General features: G+C 44.6%; 1 protein-coding gene across 6 annotated transcripts in view; it reads right to left on the reverse strand.

Annotated features, from left to right (window-relative positions):
* Window positions 1-26,079, reverse strand: part of NRBF2 (nuclear receptor binding factor 2) — a 100,699-nt gene that overhangs the window by 73,593 nt on the left and 1,027 nt on the right. For all 6 annotated transcript variants that reach the window (XR_011024236.1, XR_011024235.1, XR_011024237.1 and 3 more), the window contains exon 2: window positions 10,876-10,960. Coding sequence is in view for 1 of the 6 variants with exons in the window: in XM_068255111.1 (XP_068111212.1) it covers window positions 10,876-10,960 (85 nt within the window). In the remaining 5 variants the exon portion in view is untranslated. The remainder of the gene's footprint in view (window positions 1-10,875; window positions 10,961-26,079) is intronic.

Raw genomic sequence — 26,079 nt, forward strand, 5'->3', positions numbered from 1 at the left:
CCGCATGAACGCAGATATCTGAACGATCGGATTCGGATATCTGATCCGGATATATGGGTATCCGAATCAATTTGGATTTTGAAAAGTGATATCAAAGCACCCCTGCTGAATAGTGGTGACGCACCTTTTTCCTTACTCCAATTACACCTCTCTGACACTGCAGTTGTCCTTGGTAGGTTTTGTGGTTCCATATCAATAGAGTGCTTGGCGCCAGATGCAAAACTCGCACTGAGGCCCCAAGCTCCTTGGTTATGCCGCGGTATATACAGGCTATGCAGCAGTGCCTTTACTACACCGATTTTTTTCTTACCCTTTTCTTCCTGCACATACACCCCTAAATAACACTAAGTAAAGTCTCCCCAATCCCATTCCCCCCAGAATACACCTGCAGCACTTTTCAGACATTTCCAGCAGGATCTAATAAAATAGGCTGCATGCAGCACTAGGTTAATGGGTTAAATACTGGCGACAGTGAGATCGGTGAATGGAGATGCACTGTGAGGTCTCTGTGGTATGTGTGACACTTGTTGACGTGAGTGTACAGTATGCATATGCAGTATGCAGGATTGAAATTCCTGGTTAGTGATGTCATGATCAAAATGAAGCTTCCTGTTGATCAGGTTGTGTCTGAGGTTAGCTGGTTGTCTAAAGGTCGCAATTCTGAGACTCTGGAAAGCTTTCTTCCTGAGTCTCCTATAATCTTTTGTTTTGCACAGTATATTTTAGTAAGAGAGCTTTATGGTCCTTTGTAGCCCCTTACACACTCCTAGGAGTTCTGGTTCACCATGAGCTTGCTGGGCAATCTGTGGCATTTTCAAATCCTACCACAGAGCCACATTAATCCATGCCATGCACTGAGTGAGGATCAACCAATCCGAAACAGTCTGTATGCATGTTGGATTATTGTGGTGCTGTACAATTACCAGCTGACACATCATTGCATTCCAGCGGTCTTGGAGGGGTGTTTAGCCATCAGAGGCAACATGATGATTTGCATATTCAGCAGTGATGCATTGTGGGAGACATCCAATGCTCACTCCAACCTGAATAGTCGCAAATACCTTCTGTTTTAAGGAGACAAACTTGTTTTGAACGATAAACACACAATGCAATTTCTGGTCCAATTCACGGGAATCGGAAGATTATTTCCTACATATCTGATCTGGATGGATTCCCTGAAGTAATCACGGGAAAATCAATCCAGTTACTGATCGGAGGCAGTTTGGACATGTACACGATACAACTTCCGGTCAGATTACCAGTCGATCTGACAGGAAATTAAATGGTTAGGAAATGAGTAAACCATATATATATAGCCACTAAGAGCTGCCACCTTACTGGTTTGTCAGCAATATGCACAGAACAGGGGAAATTCACAGGACATTGGAACATCCTGCCCCATGTGCTCGCTTTCCCCTCTCACCAACTTCTCTCCTCCTCCACTGGTCTCCTGGTCAAAGGGTTCATCACAGGCAAAGAGGTTAGATGAGAGCTAAAACTCAAAGGTAAAGCAAGCAGTTTATCTATTACAACCAAACTTTACCAAAACCATGTACACATGCAGTTCTTGGCCAAGATGGCAAGTTGGAGCCACTGTGCACAAGAATCTAGTGCAGGCTTTCTCAACCAGGGTTCCCTGGAACCCCAGGCTTCCTTGAGTATTCAGCAGAGGTTCTTTGGCATTTTCCCCCCATCATGGGGGAAGTATAATAAAGCACATTATAATAGGGGGTACTGTAAAAAAGTACTAAATTGGGGGTCAGAATAATTATAAGCACATTAATAAAAAGCACTAGGATAAGGACACAGTATAATGAGTGGCAGTGTAATAGGGGGTAGTAAAATAAGCAGCCACACATACTTTTAAAGACCATGCCTCCTGCAAAATAAATGCAGGGGTTCCTCAAGATCAAAAACTTGTTTGCCGGGGTTCCTTGAGATCTTAACATTATTTGCAGGGTTCCTTCAGGGTAAAAAGGTTTAGAAAGGCTGATCTAGTGTGTTTGTAGCAATGTCCCCAGAAGTAACTTGAATATCTGAAATTTCCATTGTGCTCCTCCTTACCCCACCAATGGAAGGCCTCTACGTTATTCCTGGCATTCCCGACTCCCCATAAAGAGAGAACGCATCACGCCTAGCAGCAAATCTGTCCAGCATTCGTCCGCCACAGTGTTACCCACAGGATCAGGCAACACAACACAGGGGGAAGAGTGAGTGAGTGAGTGAGAGCGCGAGTGAGAACGTGTGTGTGTGTGAGTGTACCTTAATGGCTGAAATCCACCAACTATCTGAAAAATTGTTTGTAATTGGATTGTTTGAGAGTAGAAAGTGAATAAATGAGTGTTCAGTTAGTGGAGTGATCAGACACGCTGTGGCATTGTGAGTACAACTCAACAAAATAGGACAGGAACAGGACATTGCCTAAATATAGGCTAATGCTCTTCATCCTGGTCACATGCAGAACAATACTGTCCTATTTCACTGAGAGGACACACAGAGAATCAGAGAAAGTACATTACTAATCACTGCTTTATTTCTACAAGGGAGACTCCAGCACAGATCAGGGGTGTATCTAGAAATCACTGGGCCCCCCTGCGAAAATTTGGACCCTCCAGGCCCGCTCAGGGCCGTTTTGGGGGGCCGGAGGGGTTGCAGTATGAGGGGAGGACACTACCCACCTACATAGGTTGGGAAGGGGCCACCGCGGAGGTCCGATTTAAGTGCCACACGCAACTTCCCCCCCCCCCCTCACCTCAGGCTTTCCCCTCAGTGCTCCCGCTCCTGATAAACAGGAAGTAGTGTCAGATGCTTAGAGAGGAACCTCTGGCGTGTAGAACGCATGGAGGTACGTCTGTGTTCCAGCCCGCCCATGCTGCCACCTATTAATGCTGGAGCGGGAGCACTGAGGGAAAAGCCTGAGGTGAGGGGGGGGTGCCCCCCGTCAGTGTAGGTGGGCAATGCAAGCTGCAACCCCCTCCTGACCCCAAAACGGAATGGACCATAGCAAATGAAAATGATAATATTTTTATAGCGCTTTTCCCCCTTGGGACTAAAAGCACTGTGACCTGCGTTATACAGTCTCAAAGGCTCGGGAAAGAGGTGAGTTTTTAGCCTTTTCCAAAAGCTGTCCAGAGAAGGAGCCTGTCGCAATGACTGTGTAAGTGAGTTCCATAGGGTAGGGGCTGCATGGAAAAATGCCCAAGCACCAAATGTTTTTAACTGAATCCTGAAAATAACCAAATAGTGGCAGAGCGGAGGGTGCGTGGAGGGACATATAGTTCCAATAGATCTGCTATGTACTTGGGTCCCATGTGGTTTAGAGCTTTGATTGTCAGCAGGCAGATCCATTTTACTGGCAGCCAGTGAAGAATTTGCAGTACTGGGGAGATGTGTGAGCTGCAGGGGGTGTTGGTTAGGAGTCTGGCTGCTGCATTGTGTACAAGTTGTAAGGGGTGCAGAACCTTATGTGGGGATTCAACGAAAAGGGAAATGCAGTACTCCAGGCGGGAGGATACAAATGCATGAACTAGCGCAGGTAAGTGTCCAGCTGTGATAAGGTGTAAATAGTGTAAAAAAAAAAAAAACCGCCAGAGAGAACACCTGTTTCAGGAGTTTCATGGGCCACACTGCACAGGAACCACACTACGGCTCCCTGCACACTGCAAATCCGTTTTCCGATTCCGTTTCCGATTCCGATTCCGTTTCCGATTTTCCTTGAATACATTCAACAGAAAAACGGATCAAAAAACGCAGCATGCAGTTAAGATTAAAAATCTGAATCGGAATCGGATGTAAAAACAGATTAAAAAGCGGAATCGGAATCTGAAATGCATGCAGTGTGCAAGAGGCCTACAATTTGCTTTATTTCTTCTCTGGATTTCTTCTCTCATCAGCGGGTCACACATTTTTTTCAGGGGCAAATGTAAAGAGTCTGCCTATACACAGCTTATACACGAGTATATATGGTGTTTAATTTACAATAATCTACATGACTGCTTTTAGAATTTGCCTTGTTCGGTATATAGTTGGGCTTAATAAATTCCAATATGGATGATATAGTCTTGTCATCCTCTTGACTGAGGAGGAATAACAATTGTTTACTTTGTGTCTTGTTGGTTTCCAGGCATAGTGCCAGGCGGAGATAATATCACCATAATGTTCTGCAGACCTCCACATCCATTTCATGTAGATAAATAAGATCCTGCAGATTGGGCAGATGTGGCGTTTTGTATTATCCAGACTGCCTGTGAGCTCATTACACAGAAACACTCCACAAACACATGGAGTCTCATTCACACAGTCAGCTGCCCTCAGTGATGTTCTGTCTCACACGGAGGTGGAAGATGCCTCATTAATTCTCACTGTGTTCATTATACAAAACTTCATTTCTGATACTTCCACTTACTTACTCGCCAAGGTTTCTATTTACCCACAGCAAGGACAGTACGCTGGTTTGGGAGGGGGGGGGGGGGGGAGGGGGGGGTTTGGGGAGTCGGGGGATTCTATGTTCCTCTTATTAGAGAAGTCTGTAACGGTCTCCTGTAGGCCTGCACATCCAGTGCTGAAACCGCCCACCTATTCTGAGTCTTGTTAGAGAACAGTCGCTACTGTGTGCACTAATAGCTCCAGCAGGAGAAAGTCACAACAGAATGTTAAGGCTGCAGAATGGTAAGCCTAGTGTAGTAGAAATGGAGGATGCAAAAACTGCACAACAATAGGGTTGATGCATAAAGCAGCAGTACTATTGGTGTGCGTAGACAGCCTCCAGCAATATTACCGCAATTACCACTAACAGTGTACCCAGAGCTACGCTATTAGCGCAACCCAGTACTGGTACTCCAGTAACATGGGACACATTGATAGTGTAACTCGTGGTACTATGCTGCTGGTGGTAATGATAATATTGCCATGGGCTGTCTGCGCACAATAATATTACCGCTGCTTCGTGCAACCCAAGTCTGGGAAATACATTCTTGCTGTTACCATGCAGCAAAGTACAATTACAAATTTGTAGCATGTCCTAGTTTCCTGGCATGTCCTATTCCAGGGTGTGATTAAAGTGGACAGAACAGAGGTAAAACAGAGAAATGCACCCTGTATGTATTTAGAGAGTTTAGCCTAATTTCCCCTCATCTGTGACCAAGCACAAATTGTAATTTAATCCCTAAGCCGTGTCAGCTGCCTGCCTAATTGGTAAACACAGGATGTTAACAATATGTCTGCTTCCACGAAAGCAGGAAGTGCAGATTTATTGCAGAATTTGTATCAGTTGTAACAAAAATGTTTTCCTTTAAATGTTGCTATGCTGTTGCTCATCTTTTACCCAATGACGAGGTACCAGGTGCATTCTGAGTTATGCATAAATATTTGCTTTTGGTGGCTCAGTGGAGTATCGCCTTCAGATGGAAAGCCCCTGATTTGGACACTGATCTTGTCAAAAAAAAAAAAAAAAAAAAGTTTAGATATGATTACGCTGATGGATAAAGTTTTTTATACGAGTACTGAAAACGTGGATCGATACAATACCATATGGGGAGGAGTGGTTGGTGTATAGGGGTATGCAGCTGTATGGCCTACTGTCTTACCTCCCCTCCCTCAGGTTGGGGTATTTTCTAGACTCAGCACCCGGATAGTAATGTGAGTTTATATTTTGACTTGTGTCTGAAATGTGTCTACGAAATGAAGGGGGGGGGGGGGGGGAGGGGCTGGCTGCCCGCAAAGCTTAGTTGCTTGGTTATGCTACGCCTTTTGTTTTAGTCTTTTTTTAATGATTTAGGATTGGATCGTGGTTTGGGTTTTATGCCAATTTTGTGATGGCTGGTGGTTTTTGTAATTTCATATGCATATATGTATAGGCTACAGTGTTAGTTGTGTATGTCGTTTGGTATGCATATTTGTTCCTTTGAACTTGCTTCAATAAACTTTGCTTTTATTTCTTAAAAAGAAATGCTTTGTATGTTATGGTATTTCCACCAGCACAGAAATTACATTTACCGTATATATGAAAAACAGAGAAGTTGGAGGTACCATAAGCTGAGGAGACCGTCAAATGACTTAGGCCTGGTGCACACCAAAAAACGCTAGCAGATCAGCAAAATGCTAGCAGATTTTGAAACGCTTTTTCTTTTTCTGTAGCGTTTCAGCTAGCATTTTGCGGTTTTGGGAAGCGTTTTTGGTGTAGTAGATTTCATATATTGTTACAGTAAAGCTGTTACTGAACAGCTACTGTAACAAAAAACGCCGGCAAAACCGCTCTGAAGTGCCGTTTTTCAGAGCGGTTTGCATTTTTACTATACTTTACATTGAGGCAGAAACGCATCCGCAATCCAAAATCTGCAGCAGCCCGGGAGTATGCGTTTCTGCAAAACGCCTCCCGCTCTGGTGTGCACCAGCCCATTGAAATACATTACCCTAGCGGATCCACACCCGCAAGCGGATCGCAAACCGCAGCCGAACCGCTCTGGTGTGCACTAGGCCTCACAGTATATACAGACTCCACAGGCCTGGTTTATAATCACTTCAGGTTTGCATTAAAAACATCCAGCAGCGTATGCCTATTGCCTATCTTCAATGCGATAAGATTGCAATCTCTCAGTATACAGATCTCAGAGGAGAGCACAGAGTCAGTGTGCCGCTGCACAAGTCTATTTCATGGCTTATGGGACAAGATCTTGAATGCTACCATAATGTTACTGTAAAACTCAAATAGCTGAAGAGGAACCAACATTGAAAAACTGCTGCGGTTTCATATGAAACTGGGGATCAGATTTAAAGCAGAACTAAACTTTCCAAACAAATCAGAACTTTAACCTCCTCTTGGCCATGCTTATTTAAATCTGTCATGTTTATGGATGCTTAAAGTGAACCTCCGGACTAAAAATCAACTCAGCAGCACTGAAAAGGCCTGGTGTTTCTTTAACAGTTTCACAGCATCAGAACTTTGTTTCTCTTATACAAGCCTCATTTTTAGCTACACAGAAGAAAACTGCCCAGGCTTTTTTCCCCTGATGCTGTGCAAAGGATGGGATGTCTGATTTTGTTGTTTTTGTTCTGCTGTTTTGGTGCAATTTTTTTTTTTACATTTTGAATTTGACATTTGAAGCCTAGTACGTGCAGCTGGGAGGGGTAATCAGGACACAGGACAGTTGGAACTGTGTCTCCTGCTCCTTGTCACCTCCTTTCAACCAAAAAGATGGCTGCCCCCATGACAAAGATGGCAGCCCCCATGAATCACAAACATTTGCCTGTTCTTTTAAAACAGGGCGAGTAAGAGATTATATTACCAATCTATTCTAATTAACATAACTAATGTAACTTGATGACAGTGTGTTGGTTTAGGCTGAAGTTCCCCTTTAAAGGGACTCAGAGCTGACAAGAATAAAAAGATTTATACATACCTGGGGCTTCCTCCAGTCCCATCAGCTCGGATCGCTCCCACGCCGCCGGCCTCCGCTGACTGCAGCTTTGGGAACCGGGTTCCCACACCTCCATCAATCGGAGCCAGGCTGAGTGAAATGCGCTGTTTGCGTATCCCTCCAGCAGCCCCTGGATATGTAGAGGGCACTCTTCTCCTGTACAGACTGGCTCTGACTGACAGAAGTGACGGGACCCGGTTCCCAAAGCTGCGGGCAGTGGAGGACGGCAGCGTGGGAGCGATCCAAGCGGATGGGGCTGGAGGAAGCCCCAGGTATGTATAAATCTTTTTATTTTGGTACACTTTAAAAAGTGTACCTGATATAAAAGGATATAAACGTTTTATACATACCTGGAGCTTCCTCCTGCCCCCTCCGCTCCCATGCCGTCTTCTTCCACCTCCTTGTTTGCCCAGTAGAGACTCGTTAGCTTGGCCAGTCGGTGCAGTTCGCCTGCACAACCCCCTGCTTGCTCCAGTGGCATGTGCAGTACGCCTCAACTGGCCAAGGTAACGGGGCTTCTACCGGCTAAGCGAGGAGGCGGAGGAAGCCGGTGTGGGAGCGGTTGGTGCGGAGGGGGCTGGAGGAAGGCTCAGGTATGTATAAAACTTTTATATCCTTATATCTCAGGTTTCCTTTAAAGGGGCACTATAGCAAACTGCAGACTACTGGGATGACCTTAGAAGCATGTTTCTAATAGGAAGAGCAACACATACTAGGTAGTGTGTCTGTTTATCGGCCGGATAGGAGAATTTTTAGCGCATGTAAAGATCCTGGTATCAGTAAGAGGCAAGCTACGTCCTCCTCTGTCCTGTTCAGTTAGGCCGATATCTTTCGTCTCTGTACTGTAAAGTTTGTTCACCCAAGACCTTCCACAGCACATATAAGTTCATGCTTTTGAGCCTACATTACAAGAATGGGTTTTGTCCTCACAGCACGGAGAGGAAAGATATCAGCTGTCAGCACAGCCTAAAGGTGCTTATACATCTAGTGATGTATGGCAGATTGCAAGAGACAGATCTCTCTCTTATTGAAGCGGAGATATCTGTTGGGTGCCCATACACGGCAGGCTGATTCCCGATAGATTACAGCATGAAATCTCTTGGGAATCGGCTTTGGGATGCCACATCCGCCGCTGCCCCCTAATGTGAAAGTGCCCTCCTTCCTGTGCATTTATACTTTACCTGCCTGCTGTCCCCCACCACAGCCCCCATCCATCTTCTGCTTCCACATTGCCGCCCCCATGTGGCTTCTGGCATATAGCACTAGGGCGCATGTGTGATGTCACACACGTGCCACATACTATACGCCAACAGCAAGTGTGGTGCAAATGCGGAATAAGGATGGGCACCGTAGCGTGGCGTCAGTGGGCAGGTAAAGTATAAATGCAGGTGACACATTTACATTTGTGGGGACAAGTGTTCCTTCACATTCCGCCAATATCGCACAGCGTTACCGCCACGCACTCCATCGACCACGTCAGCTGGGATTTTCCAGCATATCCGATCAATACATTAAACCAATTTTGGGCCTAAATTGGTAGAATCAATCAGGCATGCTTGTGGCGGCACCAATTTGCATCAAATTGCAACACCATATGTATGGCCACCTTATCTGAACAGAGGAGGAAGTAGCTTGCTCCTCACTGACGCCAGGATCTGTGTATGTGCTATAAATTATCCCATCCAACGACCTTTATAAACAGAAACACTACCTAATAGGTGCTGAATGCATTACCATAGTAGCAGATGCGCTAATGGAGTACCACGGTGACGATACGAGCGAATCTCGCGGTAGTTATGCACGGACGTGCTGGGGATTATTACCTCATACTTTGTAATATTATCGTGCGCTGTGGTAATATTTCCACTGTTTAATGAATCAAGCCCTATGAATGACTGGTTGCCAATAGCTTAGAAGTGAGAGCAGCTTATGTCACTCAGACTCCTTTGTTTGATAGTCCTAGTAAACTGAGCAAAACAACTCTAGTTAAAGAGAACCCGAGGTGAGAGCAATATGGAGGCCACCATATTTATTTACTTTTAAATACCAGTTCCCTGGCAGTCCTGATCCTGTGTCTCTAATACTTTTAGCCATAGAACCTGGAACAAGCATTCAGCAGATCAGGTACTTGACTCAGCTGACTCTGATTTTGTTGAATTAGCCATATGCTTGTTCCAGAGTTTGAACTGAGACACTACTTACGCTAGAAGATTAACAGGGCTGCGAGGCAACTGGCATTTTTTTTTCTTTACAAGGAGAGAAATATGGCAGCCTCCATATCCATCTCACCTTGGGTTTCCTTTAAGTAACTCAATACACCATTAATAAAGTTTACGTAATAAGCTTTGTAGATGCTAGGTTTTTGTTGCCCAAGACAATAGTTCGATTGTCTCGGATGAAAATCTACAATTGCAAAAGGTCTCCCATAATGCCGCTAGTAAAATAAATCACTAATGAGTGACAACTGTTTTGTATTGTCCCCTTACAAGGGCAACTCATACTTGCCCACCCACATGCATGAAACGGAACAGGCTGCTCATCCGGGAGCTAGGAAGCGTCTGTAAAGTGAGCCTTCCTAAGGGGCCCATACACCTAACGTTTTTCCCGCCGATATACGGGCGATTCGATCACAGTGATCGAATCGGCTGTGAAATCGCCACGCACACCGCTGACAGAACGATCGATTTCCGTCCGAAATCGATCGTTCCCGTTGATTCCTGTCGATCCGTCCGTGCGGAAAGATTTCTCTCGATCGCCGGCGGGTCGGCAGTGCGTCGATGGCGGCGTTCGAATGCCCGACGCAATACAGCGGGTATACATTACCTGTTCCGGCCGGCGCAAGTCCCCTGGTCTTCTTTCCGCGCTGGGTTCCGAACCGGCTGCAGCTACACAGAACTTCCTGTCCCGGCAAGAAGTTTAAACAGTAGAGTGCCCTCTACTGTTTAAACTTCCCCTGGACAGAAAGTTCAGTAGCTGCAGGAACGGTCTGGAGCCCGGAGCGGAGAAGAAGACAGTGGGGACCAGTGTATGGCCACCTTAAAACTGTAAAGCTGAACTTCAGGATTGGAAAATAATCCTGGAGTACTTACCCTACCAGTTACTTCTATTGTGCTGGTCTCCACTATTCAGTCTTTCCAGCTAAGTGGTAATGATACCATGTCACATAACCTTGTGCATCCCCACTGCCTTGCAGTGCACTATGGGTGAGGGCATGGCTTAGACTGCCAGGACATTGAACTCTGCTTGCCAGGACTGGCTGGGAAGATGAGAACAGTCAACCTAATGGAGTTTGTTCAATTGTGGTTAAAAAAAAACAAAAACAAGAAAAAAGGGGGCATTTACAAGGCATGGTCTTCATTGGCAGTACAGCACAATAAATTTTACTGAGGTGTGGCAACGACAAGAATCAGTACCGTAGGATATGAGAAAACTATGGTTTATTACCACAGTGTGGACATACCAGCAGCTTTTCTGTGACATGCAATTGCCTCTTCATACTTCCCAGTGGCCAGAAACCGGTCAGCTTTCCTGCTTTGTTGATGTGCCTACAAATACAAGAACAAAATAGCCATCATATTTTACTAGAAGAATAAGAATACTACTGTCACTGAAAAGTAAAAAAAAATGTTTATTTTTGTCAAAGAAAAAAAATCATTTTATAGCTTTAGCTAACCATCGTCCCCATTTTAAATATTTTCATGCAGGGCTGTGGAGTCGGTACAAAAGTCATCCGACTCAGTTTATGAAACCACCGACTCCGAATTCAAACAAAATCTGAAGAAAAAGAAAAAAAAAAAAAAATTATGATATAATGAATTGTATGTATAGTACAGCTAAGAAATAGAATGCCAGTAGCAAAAAAAGGTGTGTCATTTATTTTCCAGTACAGGAAGAGTTAAAAAAAAAAGGACATGCAAAAGAGCTTCTCTGAGCTATTTGAATATAGATATATAGGTCTGACACGCGCTAATTCAATTAAATCTTCTTTATTCCAATAAAAATTAGTTAAAAAGAGAAAAACAGCAGAAAGGTAAAATATCCCTAATCCACTCATTCACTCCACGCCACCTCTACATACACACCATTGAAGGGCCCTTCTAAAAAAAAATGGGAAAAAAAAAAAAGTTAGGGATATAGTGCTCTCAATACGTTAAGATTCTGCCCCAACAATTTCCTATATTGATCTAAATAAAAGGCCTTAGGGCTGGAACCCACAGGAGCGCTTTTGGCAGCGTTTTGGCAGCACTGCGATACGCTAGCAGTTTGCCAAAACGCTGGGGTAATGTTAATGGATGGGGCAACTTTCACAGGAGCGTTTGCGTTTCCCAGAAACGCAAACGCAGGACCTGCAGCATTTTGGGAGCGTTAGCGCTTCAATGTAAAGTATTAAAACGCTAGCAGAAACGCTCAGCAAAACCTAAACTGAGCGGTTTTGCTAGCGTTTTGCGGTTCAGCACACTGTAACAAAATTAAAAATAATTCACAGGACCAATCAGGATAAAAACGCAAAACGCTACGCACCCGCTGGGCAAAAAAATACAATGCAAAACATGACCAAAAACGCGCATGAATCCGCTTGCAAACCGCTCAGACAAAACGCTAGCGGTTGCGTTTTGCGTTTGCTGATTTCAGTGGGTTCCAGGCCTTATACTGATTAGAAGTCCGTCCTGTTGAGCCTCTTCAAATAATGTCCCGTGTTCCAATTATAAAAACAGATTAATCCAGTTGCATAACAGGGGGTTGTTTCAATAATAGTTCGTTATACAGATTCTTGCATAATCCACATACCACTCCGTTAAGCCGGGAACATCCGCTGTCAGACAGCTCTCTCGGTGCACTCCACGCTGGCCTCCTAGTGCAGCATGCGTCACTTCCGTTTGAAAAATACAGAGCTCCGCTCGGCGCACTTCCGCTCAGCGTAACTCACGTACGTGTTGGCTTTGCTTTTTGGGTGACGTCACCACTCAGAAGAAGACCTCTGGACCTTGTTGCATAGGTAACCGCTGCGCGCTTACGCGGTATACCACTCCGTCCACGGTCTCCGCCACCAACAATGTATACAGAAGAAAGAAACCTCAACGCGTTTCTGCCAATATACGTTGGCCTTCTTCAGGAGGATTTTGATAGTCTGAAGCTGCACTCGTTTTCACTTCCTATATACCATTTTCCGGAACATCCGACCCCATATTAATGGGGTCATAGGTCATAGTCCACATCGCGATATTTCCTCTTCTTTTTATTTAGATCAATATAGGAAATTGTTGGGGTAGAATCTTAAACGTATTGAGAGCACTATATCCCTAACTTTTTTTTACATTTTTCAGAAGGGCCCTTCAATGGTGTGTATGTAGAGGTGGCGTGGAGTGAATGAGTGGATTAGGGATATTTTACCTTTTTGCTGTTTTTCTCTTTTTAACTAATTTTTATTGGAATAAAGAAGATTTAATTGAATTAGCGCGTGTCAGACCTATATATATATCTTTAACTCTTTGCACAATTTGAGGGTTTAAGGGATCCCTCTGTCTTACACGCTGCTCCAATTGTTAGATAATTCCCTCTAGCGCATGGTAATAATTATCGCTATTTGAATATAGCCCACAGCTAAGAAATTGTGACAGGCAGCTTGAGTCTTACTACAGGAAAGTTCATTATTACGGTTTTGTTTTATTGTCTAAAAGAGTGTGCTTTTAAAACTGCAACTGTGACCGAATGATGAAAAGTTATAAAAAAAACCTCCTAAATAACTAAAAATAAAAATACAAGACTCTTTTCTTTGCTACCAATATTCTATTCCTTATCCATACTACACATATTGTACAATTCAATATATCATAATTTTTTTTCCGCTTTAGGTTTGATTTCAGTTACCCCCACAGCCCAGTTTCCATGGGTAACACCTTCAAGGTGTGCAATGTAATGTTCATGTTTCCCTATGTCATTCTGAGTTAATGCAAATTGCATGTTACATTTTATGAAACCTTTGACAGCTTGGAAGTGGACCAATCAAATGCAATAGCTGATGATTTTGTGTGGTCCCATCCCTAACTGCTTCAGTTTTCATAAAACATACATTTTACATCAGCTCAAAATGGTTAGCATCTCACTTACCATTTCTATTGCACATAAATGCTAGGAGACAGCAATGCAAAGTGAAATATCACACCATATATACTGTCCTTTCAGGATCTTGATAAATTAGTCTCCCATATGTCCTGGCAGCTTAAAGCTGTCTTTGAAAGTTACAGATGTGTGACAAGTTTACTGAGGACTCAACTTCCACAACTTCTGACAAAGACACACACAGACACACACACACAGACACACACAGACACACCTTTCAATTGCCAAGCCTAGTGTTCTACTGTGTGCAGGAATGTGGAACAGTACAAAAAATGATTTCCAAGTATGCCAAGCACTGGAATGATTTGTACCAATTTAGACTGGCACTTTGTCAGCACTTCAGCTGTTTATTGCATATGAGTACAGGTAGTCCCCAACTTACGAACGCCCGACCTGCCGATACGAACGTCATGGATTCTCTGTTTCCATGGGAACAAGCCCAAAATGTTTTTTCAAATTGGACTTGAGAAAATCGATTTTGAAAAATTCAAAGAAAAAAATGGCTTTTAAACTTGTATAAGCATGTACAGAGGGCAGATGTGGCACAGAGGGGGACACTGGAGGCATGGGAGGGGGGGCCCTGAAGAGGTACAGGGGCAAGAGATGGCACAGTGTTCCGACTTAAGAAAAGATTCAGGTTAAGAACGAACCTACAGTGCCTATCTCATTTGTTAACCGGGGACTACCTGTACTAGACAAAACTACAGTTCTCCATTAACATTTTAAATAAGAAAAAGGGCATTGCAGTCAAAATATCCGTTCTTCAATGTATTAAACCACACAACTATAACAACTAAAAACAAACTCTTAAAAAGAATAGTCTAAAAGGGTTAACGGGTTTATTTTCATTTCCCTCTGGAGCCTTAGAAGTCACTGAGCAGACAGGAAGCAGAGCAACACTGAGCTATCCCAGGTGCCCGCATGTTGTGTTTTCTTCAAGCAAACATAGCAGGTAGCTTGTGCATGCAATCTATTCTGACTGAGCATCCCCTCCACACCCCCACCACCACCACACACAGCTTTCTGATAGAAAATGATGCAAGATGGACACTTTCTGCCCTAGTGGGGGAAGGGGAGGGTTGGAATTGACAAAACAATACCTCATGCCACAGCAATGGTTTCGTGAAAAATGTGGAGGCGGTAAATGCCTGCAAGGTGTTTCCACATGTAAGGCTTCTCTTTTACCCCATCCAGAGCAACTTGAGCGAGTGTGGAGTCAGGTGGAACATGCTAAACAGATATTCATTGATGAGAAGGCTGGTGAAACGCACACCACAATCCCCAGCTGGCAGCAGCATGCAAGTATGTACAAGTGGTTGTTTCTGTGGATTTACATAATCCTGACACTGCACGCATTGCCTGAACTTACACGGCTGTTTATGCAACAACTAAAGACAGAAGCTTTACTGTAGACTGGCCCTTGAAATGTTTGTGCCAAACTCTGACCTGAAATAGGCGGAATCTGATAAGTGTTTTACAATAGCTATGTGTTAACTCTGCATTCTGCAAGCACTACTTATCCACTTGTTATGTGCTGTGAAGTCCTCATGCTGTGCTGCACGTCATCTACAGTGGTGTGAAAAACTATTTGCCCCCTTTCTGATTTCTTATTCTTTTGCATGTTTGTCACACTTAAATGTTTCTGCTCATCAAAAACCGTTAACTATTAGTCAAAGATAACATAAATTGAACACAAAATGCAGTTTTAAATGATAGTTTTTATTTATTTTTTATTTAGTGAGAGAAAAAAAACTCAAAACCTACATGGCCCTGTGTGAAAAAGAAATTGCCCCCTGAACCTAATAACTGGTTGGGCCACCCTTAACAGCAATAACTGCAATCAAGCGTTTGCGATAACTTGCAACTAGTCTTTTACAGCGCTCTGGAGGAATTTTGGCCCACTCATCTTTGCAGAATTGTTGTAATTCAGCTTTGAGGGTTTTCTAGCATGAACCGCCTTTTTAAAGGTCATGCCACAACATCTCAATAGGATTCAGGTCAGGACTTTGACTAGGCCACTCCAAAGTCTTCATTTTGTTTTTCTTCAGCCATTCAGAGGTGGATTTGCTGGTGTGTTTTGGGTCATTGCCCTGCTGCAGCACCCAAGATCGCTTCAGCTTGAGTTGACGAACAGATGGCCGGACATTCTCCTTCAGGATTTTTTGGTAGACAGTAGAATTCATGGTTCCATCTATCACAGCAAGCCTTCCAGGTCCTGAAGCAGCAAAACAACCCCAGACCATCACACTACCAACACCATATTTTACTGTTGGTATGATGTTCTTTTGCTGAAATGCTGTGTTACTTCTACGCCAGATGTAACGGGACACGCACCTTCCAAAAAAGTTCAACTTTTGACTCGTCGGTCCACAAGGTATTTTCCCAAAAGCCGTGGCAATCATTGAGATGTTTTTTAGCAAAATTGAGACGAGCCTTAATGTTTTTTTTTTGCTTAAAAGTGGTTTGCGCCTTGGATATCTGCCATGCAGGTCGTTTTTGCCCAGTCTCTTTCTTATGGTGGAGTCGTGAACACTGACCTTAATTGAGGCAAGTGAGGCCTGCAGTTCTTTAGATGTTGTCCTGGGGTCTTTTGTGGCCTCTCTGGTGAGTTTTCTCAGTGCTCTTGGGGTAATTTTGATCAGCCGGCCACTCCTGGGAAGGTACATCACTGTTCCAAGTTTTTGCCATTTGTGGGTAATGGCTCTCACTGTGGTTCGCTGGAGTCACAAAGCTTTAGAAATGGCTTTATAACCTTTACCAGGTTATAGATAGATCTCAATTACAGTACTTTTGTTCTCATTTGTTCCTGAATTTCTTTGGATCTTGGCATGATGTCTAGCTTTTGAGGTGCTTTTGGTCTACTTCTCTATGTCAGGTAGCTCCTATTTAAGTGATTTCTTGATTGAAACAGGTGTGGCAGCAATCAGGCCTGGGGGTGACTACAGAAATTGAACTCAGGTGTGATAAACCACAGTTAAGTTATTTTTTAACAAAGGGGGGCAATTACTTTTTCACACAGGGCCATGTAGGTTTTGAGTTTTTTTTTCTCACTAAATAATAAAAACCATCATTTAAAACTGCATTTTGTGTTGAAATATGTTATCTTTGACTAATAGTTAACGGTTTTTGATGAGCAGAAACATTTAAGTGTGACAAACATGCAAAAGAATAAGAAATCAGGAAGGGGGCAAATAGTTTTTCACACCACTGTATATGTATGTCTCCATGCAAGTGCTTTGTCTGCAATCTTATCCATCTAGGGCAGTTTTTCTTAACATTACAGCATGTACGGTGCTGGCCATGTACAAGTTTAGGTCGAAGCAGTAAAAAAGGGGTGCAGGAGCCCTTTTGGTAAAAACGGCTCTGCAATAGGTGCCTTTAATAAAAGCCGCATTTTGCAACATGATAGGGAAATTTGGGCGCAGGCTGTTAGCAGGCACCCCAGGGTGCTGAATTTTACCTTCTTTGCCGCAAATGCAGCTATGAAGGTAGATTTCGGTGCCCGACTAGCTGCAAGAGGGGGAAATTACCACAGACAGGCTTGCAGAAAAAGCTTGTAGAAAAAATTGGCTTGTGGATAACATTTAGCCACGGCTTTGCAGAAGACGGGGGTTAGCTTTAGGAAGGGTTGGGCACCGCCGGGGAGAGTCTTAGGGTTAGGCACCACCAGGGTGGGGGGGGGGGGGTGCAGGTTTAGGGTTAGGCACCACCAGGATGGGTCTTAAGCTGGGTCTACACGCTGCGATTTGGCTCATCAATCGAGCTGATGCGGCTAGATTGATAAGATCCGACATGTCCGATCTCGCCGCGGCCGATTCCCCGCTCAACCCCCGCGAGCGGACAATAGCGGGGAATCGAGCGGAAGATAAGCGGCGGGGATGAGCGGGTATCGAATCCGACGCACGCGTGGGGATGCGGAAGAGGCGATCTGGCGGCTAATCGAGCCACCAGATCGCTACGTGTAGATTAGGCTTTAGGGTTAGGCACCACTGGGGGGTAGGTTTAGGATAAGGCACCACCAGGGTGAGTCTTAGGGTTAGGTACCACCAGTGGGGGCGGGTTTAGGGTTAGGCACCACCAGGGGAGGGTTCTGTGTGAGTTAAGGGTTAGATTTAGCCATAATAAAATACTGGTAAATATTACCAATATTTTACTATCAAAATGCAGTAGTAGAATATTGCTAAGTTTAGCAATATTTTACTAGCGGCAACCCCCTGCGTCTTTTTTTACATGAATGCAGTTCAAGTACCCCTGGAGGCCTACTAAAGTACCCCCTGGGATATGCATACCAAGTGTTGAGAATCTAGTGTCTTCACAGTCATACAAATATCCATTCTGAATCAGCAAACACAATTATGTATTAGGGCTGATTTACACAGGCTACTGCCCGGCGTCTCGTTAAGCCAATACTAAATGCTGTTGTGCAACCAAACAGAAAAGCCAAAGAACACACTGAACGCGTCTGTCCAGGATGACAGGACAGACGCGAAAAGCCATAACTGTTTAAAAGCGCTTCCATTCACTTTGTTTCAATATACAGCACTTGAACACCAAGTGCCGTATTGATTTAGTGTATGGACCTCCACATATGGTTGAATGGTACCAGTTCTGTACAGGTACGTTTGATGGAGTTCATTATCCTGTTGCTCCGTTGGAATGTACTGCAGTTGATTGCTTTACTGTATGTAACCACGTTTTTTAAGCTTTGCTTGGTAAGTAGGCATTAGTTAGGGGGTAATAGCAAATGTATTCACGCCTTTTCAGTGTACTAGAGATGCACAATTACATGAAGTGTTCCGTAACAACATTGGAGAACGGTTTCAGTACCAGACGCCTTCAGAGGCACGTGTCACCCCTGGAATCATTTTGTGAAACTAGAGTTAATTATGGCATTCTGGTATATTGAAGGATATCTGTAGCCACCAAGAAAAAAAAAAAAGTTACACACTCACCTAAGACTAGGGAAGGCTCTGGATCCTACAGAGCCTTCCTGGTCTTCTCTCAGTCTCCTTGATGCCATGCCGGGCCCCCCATTTACATTTCCTGATGGCTGCCTCTTTAGGTCTTCTCAGAAAGGCTTTCAGGAGTACTTGCGTTTAGTATGGAGCCTCTGGTCATCTGAAGTACTTGGAAGCCTGAGTACTTCCAAAGCCTCGCCAAAGAGACCCAAAGGCTTCTTTGACATTTAAGCCGGATGCTGCAACAGGAGGCCCGACAGTGGAACAGGAAGGTTCTAAGGGCTCTCAGAGCCTTCTATCTTCTTAGGGGAGTATATATTTGTTTTTCAGTGGCTACAGGTATTGTTTAGGCCCATTTTACATTTGCATTGGAATCCTGTGTTGTAACCCCGTTATATCACAGGGTAACAACGGCAATGCAAGGCAATGGAGCCCAGCACACTTAATGCGTCATGTCAGAAATGTTGCGTTACTGCACTGCAGCGATGGAAGTAATGCAAGTCAATGTGCGATGCAGAAAATGTAAACATGTTGGCAGCCGTGGTGTGGCACACATGCGTGGAGTGAGGGGGAGACCCAGGAATCCCAGCGACGTGCTTCCTGTCCAGTGGGGGGCAGTGGCGCTATGCATGTGACCCTGTCGGCATTGTTCTTCAGGATCTTATGTTGTGCATTTGGTGCGTTGTGATGCCATGTCGCATTGCACCGAAAACGCACTGGCCGGGTGTAAAACCAGCCTCAAAGCAAACCTGGCAAAGGCTTCATAGAAAATAAAAAAACAGTACACACACACACACACACCACACACACACGCGTACACACACACACACACACACACACGCGTACACACACACACACACACAAGGTTCTGACTAAGCAGTGACATGTGCCTCATCAATGTTTATTAGTAACAGTTTAATGAAGACACCAAATAGAACAATTACTATTCAGTGTCTTAGCATTAAGGTACAGGCTTTCCTACAGCAGATGCATGTGAGCACATAATTATGTTCCGGCTAGCGTGACACAAGAACAATGTATGACAACAACCCAGGGCATACAGCAATCATTAACTGTACCTCACAGAATCAAAACAACCAAGCTGTAGCATTGGAATGTCCTGTGCTGCCACACAGAGCGCGTCATCCTGACTGTGCTGGAAAACATTGCAAGAGGTGCCATACAGCTTCCTCTATCTAGACATTTTATCATATCATGCTCCCTCTGAAGCCCCCTTCACACTAGAGCGTTTTTATTGCGTTGCATTACCCGTTTTTACTGCAGCAATAAAGCAATGATAGTCTATGGGACATTTCATACCTGATGCGGTATGATGGAAGTATTGCATATGACGGGAACGCATCAGTGGGTTATAGGTCAACTTCTACGGTGACGTGCGTTGACCGGAAGTCATGTAAGTCAATGGCACCGCTGATATTTTAAACTGTCTCCCGTTTACGCTGCGATGTGCATACGCAGAAGCGTATTTTTCAATACACTTCCTTGCAATTTGTATTTTGGCCACAGGAAGTGAGCAACAGCCACCCTAGTGTATAAATGTGCCCCCCCCCCCGTGTCCATTTATACATTACCAAGCGCTGTAAAAACAGTGCAGGGGATTTGGACGCAGCCGGCGCCACCCCAGGCCATAATAGGAATTACAGCTATAGTGGGCGCTGTCAAAAGACGGGGCACAAATTACAACAAAAACACTGTCATTCATCCGCCAGCGAAAACTGGGAGCTAAATTACATCTTCCTCCACTATCCATGGCAGCCTGGAGGGGGAATAGTAATTAACGCCGCCGAAACTTGTGCAGGAGCAGGGTGAGCAGTTTATTGCCCAAATCTCCCGCCGGCTGAATTATAGGTATGCACCTGTCCTGTTGCCCCCTAAAATGGCCCACCGTACAGAGCCCACCAGTCTTCCTCTTCTATTTGCGCCTCACATGGCACCAGCGTTTAGTGCATGTGACGTGTAAGGCGCAAACAGAAAAGGAAAGAAGCGGAAGACGGATGGGCGCCGCTTGGGGGGGGAGACGCAGGACAGGTAATGTATAAATGCACACATGAGGGTACATTTATACACTGGGGGGCAGCGCTGCGGACTTTGTCGCGTTCATGGCTTGTCCTTATATTACCTCGCTGTTACCACTGTGCACCTGATCAGCAATGACGGCCTAACGTACTGCAGCATGTCCGAACGATACATTAGACCAATATTGGCCCGAAACTGGTCACATTGTCGATCGGGGATGCTCTTGGCAGCACTGATTTTCATCCAATTTGAAAATTATTATGAATGATAAAGCAGGTCATACACTCACCAATTTCTCCTGTCCTTGATCGAATCAGGAAAAAGAAAAAAAAAAAAGTCACTGCAGCATTTAACCTGATCAATTGGATCGATTGACTGATCGAGTGATTTCTAGCTGAAATCGCTCAATAAGGGTAATGGGTCCGGATGAAAAATTTTGGTCAATTGGTGGCAGATCGGGAGCAAGATGCTTGCGGCATTCGATTCAACGACCTACTACAGTATTCTCACCTGTCTGCCGCACAGCCCCGTCTCTGTTTCTCCCTGGCGTCTTCCTTACTACCATGTCCTTGCTGGGCGCCTGTGTGGCGTAATGCAGATACACACTAGAGGCCCCTAGTGTCTGTCCCCTGTATTACATCACACAGGTGCCCAAGCACATGGCAGTAAAGAAGACAAAGCAGCCAGCGGGCAGAAGCAGACAGGTACCATGCGGTGGACAGGTGAGAACCACGCAGGGGAATTGGGACCCGGCAGACACAAATTTTCAAAGATCTCATTCTGAAATCTATTGAAAATCTGTGTGTAGTGTGTGTGAAGGGAATTCCTCTTACCATAGCCCTCGTTTCGGGGTGTCCTTTAAAAAAAGGGACACTTCAGCAAAAATGATTATACTGTATTATTTTACCTCTGGTGGCAGTAATGTGACTGGAACACAGATTTCTGGAATACATACTGTTTTACAGTGAGACGTTGAGTAAATTACATTTTCTGTCAGTGACTTATTGCTACTACAAAAGGATGCGCCACAGGCATTATGTTTGAGCACTCTTCAGGTGCTCTTTATTATTCTATTACAACACCATTCCTCGCTATGTGACAACTCCCCGGCCTTTGGGAGCAGCTGTCCTGTCCGGTGGGACTCCTCTTCATTACAATCTCACACGCTCTCCCCCTCCACACAGGCTGTTTTGTAACGGATATGTCTTTCTACACACACTTCCGTAAGGCCCAGTTCACACCATCAACTGTGTTCACATACATAGGTTTTTCTTATGTACGCTCTGTGCATATTTTCCATGCATGTTTATGGCCAGTAATTATTCATTTTGATACAAAAATGCAGACAGGTGTGCAATAAAAAGCAAACCGCTTTCAGGTTTGGTTTTCTTCATGGATGGAAAATCCATGTGAATGAGTCCATTGACTTATACAAGCTGTCAGCTCTAAAGTGCTGTGGGAAAAATACAAATACAACACAGATAATCTGAATAAGGCCTAGGGCTCCATGCCATGTCTGCTGCCATCATATGCAGATGCAGTATACCAGTGCTGTCTTCCAGGTCCGTATCCATGTTTGTGCTCAGGATGGACTGAGAAATGAAGACTTGTGTACTATTTGATGAACCACAGCTTTCCTGATTCACTCCAATCAATTTATTTTTGTGTTATTTCAAAAATGTGTCAGAACCTCGGCTTTTGAGGACACGCACAAGTAAAAAGGCGCCGGGGGGGGGGTCGGGAAAGGGCACAGGGTAATTATTTTACTACTAGTAGACCTAAGCCCGTTTAAAAACAGGCTCTAGGTCTGTGTTTAAAGCCCGCCTCCCTCCCCTCCCATGACTGCCGCCGCAGTCATTACGCATGTGCACGTGCCCGCCACCCAGCCTGTCCTGCTCCCGTCCAATGGCTGTCCCTGCGGCACATGAGCAGTAGCATGCAGGGACACACACGGACATGGGACGCAGAGACAAAGGGGTTTTATTATAGAGGATGGCTAAACCTAACTCTACTCTCACACAGAAACCTCCCCCGGTGGAGCCTTACCCTAAAAGCCCCCCCAACCCTAAGGACCCCCTCCCGTGGTTACCCCTAGCCCTACGTTGCCCCCTAAACTGTAACCCTCCCTACCACCGCAGGGCATAGAAGGAGATTTTCGCACCCAAAAGGTGCCCGAGTGCGGCCACCTCCATGTGCCCAAATTTCCCTTTCTAACCGCAAAATACGGCTTTTATTTTTTTTTAAAGGAGAATAAAAGATGATGCATTTCTTAGGGCCCGTTCACATTGGGGCACTGTTCTGCAGATTTACAGCGCTGGCGTAAAACACTGTGTACAATATGTCCATATATGATCATTCACACAGAAGCACTTTCGATTCAAGGAAATCGCGATGGCACACAGGGTACACCGAGAAGTGACAATGAAGACACAGGGCGGCAAATTAGTACAAAGAAGGCACTTCGGGCTCATTCACACCTAGGGCGTTTTTGCCTTTTTTTCAAGCACCGTTGATTTTGAAAATCACCCTAAAAAGCTTGTGCAAGGATTCCCTATGAGAGTGTTCTCATCTGAGCAGTTCGATTCCGATCCGCTCACTAAAGTGCTGGCTGTCCAATTTTTTGAAAGTTTTTGCTCAATAGAAGGTATTGGGAGATTGCAAAGCGCTTGAAAAAGCACTTTGTATAGCGATTACCCCAGCGCTTTGATGAATAAATACATTGTATTTATTCATTTTCAGGTCAAAGAGTTTACTTCCTGACTTGTGTCAGGAAGTGAAAAAAGCCGAATCGCTCTGCAAAACCACTTAGAAAAGAGTTTTAAAAAAAACGCAGAAACCACCCGAGCACCGGAAGGGAGGGGAAAAAAAAAAACAAAATTAAAAAAAAACACCCACAAAATCGCAAATCACTGATGTCAGCGATTGCGATTTTAGATGTGAACAAAAATTATAGAGGATACCCTCAGACCATAAGACGCACCCACTCCCTTCCCCACCACACACACTTTGGGGGAGAGAAAGTGCATCTTATGGTCCAAAAAAATACAGTAGTCTTCAGTGTTCTCCACAGGCTCTTTTAGCTGGGTGCTCCACCCCTCTAGTTTTGGTGAGCACCCGACTGTCATCAGCTCACCTCCTCCTATTGTGTAAGCAGAGTTGCACACAGAAGCACCTGCCCTGCATTCTCTTATCTCACCACACCCGACTTACTTTTTCATGCCACCCGGCTGGAAAAAAATTCTGGGGAGAACACTGGTCTTGAAAATCCAACTTCAGACACGCGAGAGGTTTTCCTAGTCCTATGTAGGCATTCAGTGGCAAGTCTGGTGTGGAAAAGCTCAACTGATGTCTGATGTCTAAAGATAATCAGTTGACAGTCAAGGCTATGTACAAATGCTAGATTAAACTTGGCCGATAACCACCTCTGCGGAGAAACTAGCATGTGGACAGCAACTCTGAAACCCCCTTCTGCAAGCGGTCCGCCAGTCCAATCACCTTGGCCGTGCAGTGGCCAAATCACTGTTCTCCGCCCTCCCTCCACTCCAATTTTCCTCATGTGCTGATTCATAGTTTACAGCAATAGGAGTCTATAAGATAATCATTTCCCAAATCCACCGGACAGACCATGAAAGGTAAAGAAATGGGTATGAAATATGAGTAACCGGCCAGACCAGATAAGTAGAAATTCCTTAAAGCATTTTATTTAAAGTAGACCTGAACTTTTGCACAGGACAGAAGGAAAGCATAGAGAAATGCACATAGTATACATATAGATAGTTTAGCCTCTCTAATTCACTCTCATCTGTGACTAATCACAAGTTGTAATTTGAACTTGCAGCTGTATCAGCTGGCTGCTACGGCAGAACAGCGAATTGGTAACCACAGGACGTTAACAATATGCCTGCTTCAATGAAAGCAGGAAGTACAAACACTGCAACTTGTTGCAGGATTTGTATCGGCTGTAACAAAGAAATGTTTTTCGTTAAAGGTTAGTATGTATCTTTTAGAGCACAGAGGATGGAGAGTTCAGGTCTGCTATAAAAAATAAGCATCATTTGTAAAACCTATTCTGTCTTCTCTTCCCAACATTTGTTGCGCACATTAGGCCAGGAAAATACAGGGTGAAAATAGATTCAATTCCTACCAGCATTCCATTTTAAACACACAAGATAGTCGACGTATAGAAGCACGTTACCCTCAGTATGATGTGATCACAACAAAATATTAAAGGGATACCTGAGCCCCAAAAACTCATGGCCCAGTAAAAATGTGTCTAAGCTACACTCCTATCCACTCCCCACTAATAAGTGGCGTCGAAGAACTCCTATCCCCTCACCACTAATAAGTGCCATAGGGGGTGTTGGTGCTATAGAACAATAACAACAATTACTCCAGTGGTGGAGTGGCTAAAATACATTACCACATGCATAGAAATTCGGCACGAGAAAATTGGGGCACCCGATGTCGGAGCAGTGCTTTTCAGCACTGCTAGATTTGGGCGCAGCCGGCACTTCCATAGACTACAATAGGAATCATTCCTATTGCAGCGCTCAGTGAGTAACGTCGGCTCCGTCAGAAGACGGAGCCGAGGTTGCCTAAAAACATAATAATTCGGCCTCCAGCAATCGCTGGAAGCCGAATTATTTCATTCCCCCACTATCCATGGCGGCCTGGAGTGGGAATAGTAATTAAATCGGCCCGGACTTGTGCAGAAGCAGGATCAGCCATATACCGCTGTATCCTGCGCCCAAGTCTACCAGCGCCGATTTCAAATGTACTCCCCGATGTCAGCTAGTTGAATCTCAGTAATATCATTTTTATAATAATTATTATGTATAGATGATTTAGTCAATGTTTGCCCATTGCAAAATCTTTCCTCTCCCTGATTTACATTCTGACAATCACATGGTGACATTTTTACTGCTGGCAGGTGATGTCTGTGGAAAGAGATGATGCATTTTGGCAGTTGGAAACCACTGTTATTGCCCACAATGCAACAAGGCTCCCAAAGTGTGATGTCAGAACCATGGTCCTGACATCACACTGTGGGAGGGGTTTCAACACAATATCAGCCATACAGAGACCCTTGATGATGCATTCGTGAAAAGAAAAAGATTTCTCATGGGAAAGGGGGTTATCAGCTACTGATTGGGATGAAGATCAAACCTTGGATACGATTTCTCTTTAACCTCCCTGGCGGTACGCAGTTTCTGATGCTGCATCCGCGGGAGGATTTTTTAAAAAATAAAATTTGTTTTTAATGTCTAAGCTAGCACTTTGCTAGCTAAACATGCTCCCCCCCCGATCACCGCCAGTAATATTTACCTGTCCACGATCCCGCGAGAGCCACAGCTTCAGTATTTGGCTTCAGTCGTCGCTATGACGTCATGCGCAGTTCCGTTCCTCCCCATAGTGAAGCCTGGAGCTGATTGGGAGGCTGCGCCATCGCAGGATCCCTGGGGGGTACGTTTACCGGCGGTGATCGGGGGGACCGGCGGCACTTGAGAGGCATATTTAGCTAGCAAAGTGCTAGCTTAACCATTTAAAAC

Source organism: Hyperolius riggenbachi, chromosome 10 (genome assembly GCF_040937935.1).
Source record: "Hyperolius riggenbachi isolate aHypRig1 chromosome 10, aHypRig1.pri, whole genome shotgun sequence".
Taxonomy (NCBI): domain Eukaryota; kingdom Metazoa; phylum Chordata; class Amphibia; order Anura; family Hyperoliidae; genus Hyperolius; species Hyperolius riggenbachi.